Below are 6977 nucleotides of genomic sequence, written 5' to 3'. Positions count from 1 at the left end.
TTAGTGCAGGCAGACATGTCAAGTCAATCACCAAAGAGGAGAATCTGGACAAGAGAGGTGAAGATGATGATGATGATGATGAGGAGGAGGAACAGAGGTGCAGAGGAGAGGGTTGGGGCAAGACTTTACTCAGAAGATCCATCTGAATGGCCTTCACCGCAGGAAGTGGGGGACTCATTGAAGCAATACATGGTGGAGAATGACCCACAAAGATGTTCTGATGGGCCATACCCAAGATCAGGTATTATATAAGTCCATGAATAAAAAAAATGTATTCACGTGAACAGGCAAAAAAAAGGATGGGAAGTGGGAGGGGGGCGGGAGGCGGTAAGAGGCCTGGATAATAGATAGGGAGGCACTGGCCCAAAAAAGGTTGAGAAACACTGTTCTATGTTGTTTTGTTTTATTCCTTTTTGTTATTGTGTTGTTTTTATGTTTATTTTATTTTATTTTGACATCTCTTATATTTAGTTTGTTTCCTAGTGTGTATTCCAATTATTATCTTTCATTTTGAAATGAAAGATGACTGGGATTCCCCCAGTCAGTCCTGCTCCTCAGTTCTGCTCCTCATTTCACAACACTGTCTCCACTTCTCATTTATTTTAAATCCTGGTCTTCAGTTTTTCTTCAGACAGTCATACTGTTTTTCTCCCACATGTTCCTGGTGGCTTGGATTCATTGTATGTTGTTTTACTGCCCGGTCAGCTTTTGTTTTATTTTTTATCATTTTAATTCTACTCTGCATTCTGTCCTTGAGACAAGTCTGCATTCTTGGGTCCTATGCTGCAGAATCCTGACAAATGTTAAAAACAAATATCTAAAATTAACAACACAATAGCTAAAAGCCAAAGATTTGGCAAACAGTAGCTAAAAGCTAACCAAAACATTAAATAAAAGCTAAAATTAACAAGACAATAACTAAAAGGAGCTTATAGAGCAAGTAGAAATACATTGAGATCTTTTCAGTTCCTTCTAAAACACTATTCCTTTTAAAAGAACCGAAGAGATCTCTCTCTTTTCTATTTTCTTATAAATAAAGTAATTCAATAAATGTAGTTACAAATACTAAAGGTCATCACATACCATCCTGAATCGAGACAAACATTTTGATATATAAATCATTAAAACAGCAAAAGTGAACAGAAGTAATTTGATTGAACAAACATACGGAAGAAACTGTTATACTCTTATTTTGTGATTACTGATTTAGCAATCACACAATAAGAGTTGAAATCCTAGGAAATAACTCACTGTTCAGGTTTGTCCAGAGGCTTGGTGTTCTCTTTGTCTTTAGAGGATTTCATGTGCTTTTCAATCTTGTCCAACTCCTCCTGTTGTGCCCTCTGTGAAAGAGACAGAATAAACTGATTTAGTCTGTTTCAGAATTCATTCACTCATCTCTAACACCAAAATAAATATGTGCACTATAGTCTTGGAAAAACAAAAACAACTGGACTTCTATTTGGTGGTTGAAAACAATTTACTTCTCATCCGAGGAGCTTTATCAATTCCAAATAGCATAAAGGGTGGAGTTTCAAGCTTTTAAACTGAGATGTTATGCAAGCTAGATTCACAAGCAGTTACACTCACTCTCCTCACAAAAGAAGATTGTTAGAATCTTTGTTTGCCTGATTCACAAATAAAATGCTTAGTTCACTTGAATTAAGGTGTTAATTAGAGTGAAGACTTAAGGCTCTGTCATACTCCATAAGAAGTCAAGAAGTTGGTTCATGGTGACGTGGTTGTGAGACATTTGTTTTCGTACATATCTTTCACAGTCCATGAGATACACAGAGCAGAACTCCTATAAAAACCCCTCCTGCTGCAGGACATGTCACAGTCAAAGAATATATAGATGTGGTTATTCAACAAAAATAAGCACATCAACATCAGACAGATTATGATTATGAGTTCACAAGTGATGAGGAGGAGGTGCTCCCTCTTGCCTACCTCAATTTGTGAAACACCGGTCATAATGTTAGTGCTTACTTCACGGTGCTTCACATGGACGTCCGGTCAATGTAGTGCGGTGTAAGGAGCCAGCACAGGTTTCTTCCCGACTGGGTGGAAACCCAGTCCCTGCATCCTCTGTTTGGCCTTTACGAAGAGAGTGCAACACTTTTCGGCAGATGAACTCCTTCGTGCACTATGTCTGTTCTATCTCCTTCCACAATTTTTTTTGCCATTTGACAATCTTTTCCAGAAGAGTTGTATAGACGTACATATTTTTTAACTAACTTGGCCAACTGCTCTTTAAAACTATCCATATTGCTTGCTCGCACTGCAACCAACCGGTTTCCGGAAGTGGAGTATTTGAAGCAAAATGACAATTTTGCAGTCCAAGTATTAACCAGTTACTTAATACTTGGCATATACCCGAGTGAGAAAAGGTTTGGCCAGGGCCTTGTGTCAAGAAGCAGTGAACAAAGCTGCTACGAGAAAAAAATGAAGCAATTTTCATCATGCAACCACGTGAATGAGAGCCGATTTTGTGACTTCTGGTGGAGTATGACAACAGCTATAACACTCCATTGCAGGTCTTAGAAAGCTGAAACCCGAGGCCCTTCCTCTGTTTAACGTTGGTTTCTCTGGTTTAATGGCTTTTTTCACCCCCCTCTTAAACCATATGTTTTTTTCCCAAAGTATGAACATTTTGGTCCTCAAAAAGTGTCCCTTATCCTTGAGGTGAAAGTCCACAGCTGAGTCTTGTGCTGAAGATCTGGCTGACAAGATTCAGATACTGTTTGAAAGTGATAAAGCACTTCAAACGAGAAGCAAAACATCTTCAAATACAGAATAGAAGTCCAGTTGTTTTTGTTTCTTAACCTTTCTTTGGAGTTATCATGTCCTAGTAAGTAAGTTCTTTCAGCTGCTCCATTCTTCAGGGGTTGCCACAGCAAGCAAACTCACACAAACAATTTGGCAATTGTTTTACACCAGATGCTCTTCATGCCGCAACCTGGGATCAAACCTGCAATCTCAGGATTACAAGACTGCAGCACTGACCACCAAGCAACCATGTCCTGGATGACTGAAAATCTACACCAGCACACTACAGTGTTGTTCATAATTGTTGATCCTTGAGTAAAATTACATAAATCTATTTATGAGCTCAGGGCAGTAACAGCAAACACTCATATACATCAACAGAACATCTTTTCAATATCCTCTCAATATCAACTGCCACCATTGGCAAAGGAAAAAAAAATGTATGTGTCTGTGCAGGCTGACGTATGTACTTGTCTGCAGCCTTAACAAAATATCTTATAAATCATTGGAAACAATTTAACTTTTAAAAAAAAGTAATTACTAGATACACATTTACAAATGATTAACTTTTGTATTTAATCCAATTCAAAATGGCTGCCACAGCTAAGTGATCTTAGCAAACACAAAAATGACTGTAAGCAAGCCAAATTTACAGATAGGTAGCTAAAGTTTGGTGTGGTAGTATTGTCATCCCCAACACATACTCCAATCACTACACATTGTGTGATATTCTTTGCTTAAAATCTTGGCATCAATCCTATCTGTCTGTTTAGCAAAACTTCTCATGAACCAGTTGATGGATTCTAATGAAACTTCAATTTAATATGGTCACCACAGCTAATCAACAATAGCCAACAGAAAAATGACTGTAACTCTGTTTTATATTGTGCTAAAATTTGGTGTGGTAGTAGCTGAGAGTCACTCTCAACACATCCTCTGACAACTAACAAATTTCATGAGGTGTTTTTAAAACTTTCCATTAACTATTAAAATCAGTTTGACTGTTAGTGAAATATCTCATAAACCACTAGACAAATTTTAATAAGCTTTCAGAAAATGTTATCTGGGTATACATCTGTGACTGATTAACTTTAAATTATGGCAATGATGTTACAGGAATCAATCCTACACAATGGTAGTCATCAGTAGCTGTCGTAGATGTTATAAATGTTAAAAGTATGGGCTGAGCAGTTGCAAGTCCAAATGGAGGGTTGTGTATACACTTGTCACAACTTCATGGTATGTAAGGACCACTCTTATACATCTCATACAGAAAAGGCATTCCACTTCTGTGTGAATGTGAAACAATTCTAAGCACATTGTGGAACCTGTCTAAACTTAAAAAGCACAATGAAAGTGAGGATTCTATTTATATTTACACTTTAAATTTTAATAGGCAAAAATAAATTGAAGCAGTGATGAAGCCCAAAATTTATTTTGTTGATATTGAAATGTCATATTGAATGCAATTCAATGACCATAGAAATATGATTTGAGGTTGTAAGAATATGCCCCCTCAGTTTAATAAATGTGCACATATATTAAAAATCTGTCCCCTTAGTTTAATTAACCTGTACACAAAGATTAGCAAACAGATGGCATTTTGTTTGAGACCAAGCAATACATCATAGTTTGAGTTCAGTAACAATAAAAAGTTGGACAGATTCTTATTCCAGGATCACTAACTTCGAAACAAGCCATTCAGCCACTATAAAATTACAGACATCACCATCTGTCAATGACAGGAAATTAAACAGTACACTACAGATCACTTTAAATCAAAACAAGTCAAGTTCTGTATTTAAGTAACAGCAGGATAGTAATTTTCCAAAAATGTACAGACATACATGTTTCTAATTGAATGACATTAAAATCTGTAATAAATGTCTGATGTGATTTAGGCAAAAACAGGCAATTATATTAATGTTACTGAATATTACAGCCTGCTTTTGCAAGTTATAGATAATCTTCAAATGCTCATATAACCTTGAGTGTTGTATTTCCCTCTGTTTCACACTGAAAACAAAAGAAAGGACACCTGCTGCAGAAAATTTGTGTGCACCGTTTTTTAAATGGAGGGAACACATCTGTGTGCCTGGTTTCCTAAACTGAGGCAACAGATTCTTAAAAGATGTACTTTTACTAAGGTTTTTTTGTATGATTCCTTTCTGACACAGTGATATTTCTTTTCATGCAGTTAGGCTGGAGGAAACAGTGTGATCAGATTTCTGAGCTAAACCTGAGCAAAGAGAACTCGATAGTGAATCTGGACCTAAAAGTTTGGAAGAGTGTCATCATTCAACATTTATACTTTTGACAGATAACAAATCCAGATACACTTTAATAAGTTTTAAAATACCCTCATTTATTTTTCTTGGGAGCACATAAAAACAGGTGATATAAAAGCTGATTCACTAAACAGACCACTGAGACTTCAAGGGCCAAAGACACCAATTTGACAAACCGTAATAGGCTGACAGTGAAGAGTATTTGTCTGTGGCTCACATTTTCATACAGCACCTGCAGGGTTTCCATGTCCACAACGTTGTCGTCCAAGTTTAAGATGGCTAACAAACAAAGAGAAAGAGGTCACTGATCACAACTCTGCTCACTAATCACTCCAACCTATTGTACCCACCAGGACATCCTGTGGAAGAAATCTTAATGGTGTTTTGTTAAACACAGGCAAAAAAAAAAAGAAGAAAAAATACCTCATAATTTAGGGTGGAGAGATGGAAGGTTAAGGTAACTCATAATTTGAGATAATACATGGTCCACCATACTGGTAATCTCACATCAAATGCGGGATTAATTGCAATACAACCCAATGTCTAACTAAATATGCAAGAAAATAAAGTTTTAGTTAAAGTTTTTCTTTTGTCTGCTCCTTTCTGAAGGAGTTGCCACAGCAAACTAATTGCAAAAAAAGATTTGGCATTTGTTTTACATCCTACCTTTGCTTGAAAACACAGCCTTAGAATTGTGAGACTGCAGCACTGACCACCAAGCTACCACAGTCCCCAATAATAAAAGTATAATTGAAAACGTAAAATACAAGGGCATCTTGTAATTACATACAACTATGATAGTTGGATTTTTTTCTATGATAAATATAAACTCTTTTATAAAGTAGAGCAAAGTAAGTAAGCTGAGAAACAGGGGACAAGTGTACATTGACACGGCAGGCTGAGAAAACTGAGACACAGAAAAGAATGACAATAAACAATACAAAATCTGTCAAAAACAACTGAATAAAACCCAGACACTGACAGTCAATAGTTATTAAAGGAGAGCTAAATTAAGCAAAGCTCATTGGACTGACCTTTTGATAGTACAAATGGACAAATGACCAGGAGGCTTGTTTGTTGTTGTTTTAAGTTACAGAAGTATTGTATACCTGAGTTCATCATTTAATCTTGACCTTACATTTCTCTAAAGGTGACAATACTAAAGTTAGTATCTCACTGGGATGTAGCTGTTGTTGACCAGTTGGCAAACTGCATTAGTAACGAACCAAAATATCCAGTTTTTTTTTTTTTAAGGGTTTTTAGTTTCCTCATGTGAGTTGCAGAGCCTCATACTCTAGTAAATTAAATCATAAATGTGGCAGCTGCCAAGGTGAGTACAGTGTAGGTGGAGGTAGGCAACAAAATCACTTTTGTTGCTGACTTCAGTTTTTGTCTTTGTGGGTCTTTCTGCCTTTAAGTTAGAATTTCACTGAGCTGTGACTGTTGGAAACTAGTTAGCATCTCAAAATTGAAAGAAATTTTTGCTTTTTTTTGTTTCAGTCTCACTGAATTCCGATTGTAAGCTGTGCTCACTGGACAATTGGTTTGCATAGCCAGGTTTTGACAATTCCAACATATTTTTGTCTTCATGGTTTGCAAAACTGTATCCCTAAACTTTGGTTTATGCTTTCCAGGCTATCAATGTCTGAAAAAATTCCTGGTTAAAGTGATAAAAATATAATTTATTTACTGTTATGTCAAACAAGGCGATTATATATGTGCCTCTGTAGTGCACATGTTAAATATAGACCTCTCCTGGTTTTAGTAATAACATAGCTTATATCAAAATTAGAACTTTACCTTTAACCTGAATAAGTTTTACCAAAAGGTAATTTCAACACTCACGTGGGCAATGACAGTGGGACCTGGAGGGATGTGGTTGGGAGGAACGGCCCCTCTGATCTGAACCCGAACGGTGTT

At 36.6% G+C, this 6977-nt stretch overlaps 1 protein-coding gene across 1 annotated transcript in view; it reads right to left on the bottom strand.

Annotated features, from left to right (window-relative positions):
• Positions 1-6977, bottom strand: part of fmn2b (formin 2b) — a 53187-nt gene that overhangs the window by 29613 nt on the left and 16597 nt on the right. Inside the window, exons 4-5 of the mRNA XM_037981375.1 lie at positions 5275-5336; positions 1252-1343 (exon numbers count right to left, since the gene is read on the bottom strand). Coding sequence (XP_037837303.1) covers positions 1252-1343; positions 5275-5336 — 154 coding nt within the window. The remainder of the gene's footprint in view (positions 1-1251; positions 1344-5274; positions 5337-6977) is intronic.

The sequence above is a fragment of the Kryptolebias marmoratus genome, linkage group LG2, assembly GCF_001649575.2.
Source record: "Kryptolebias marmoratus isolate JLee-2015 linkage group LG2, ASM164957v2, whole genome shotgun sequence".
In the NCBI taxonomy this organism is placed as follows: Eukaryota; Metazoa; Chordata; class Actinopteri; order Cyprinodontiformes; family Rivulidae; genus Kryptolebias; species Kryptolebias marmoratus.
This window is presented reverse-complemented; position numbering and strand designations above follow the sequence as displayed.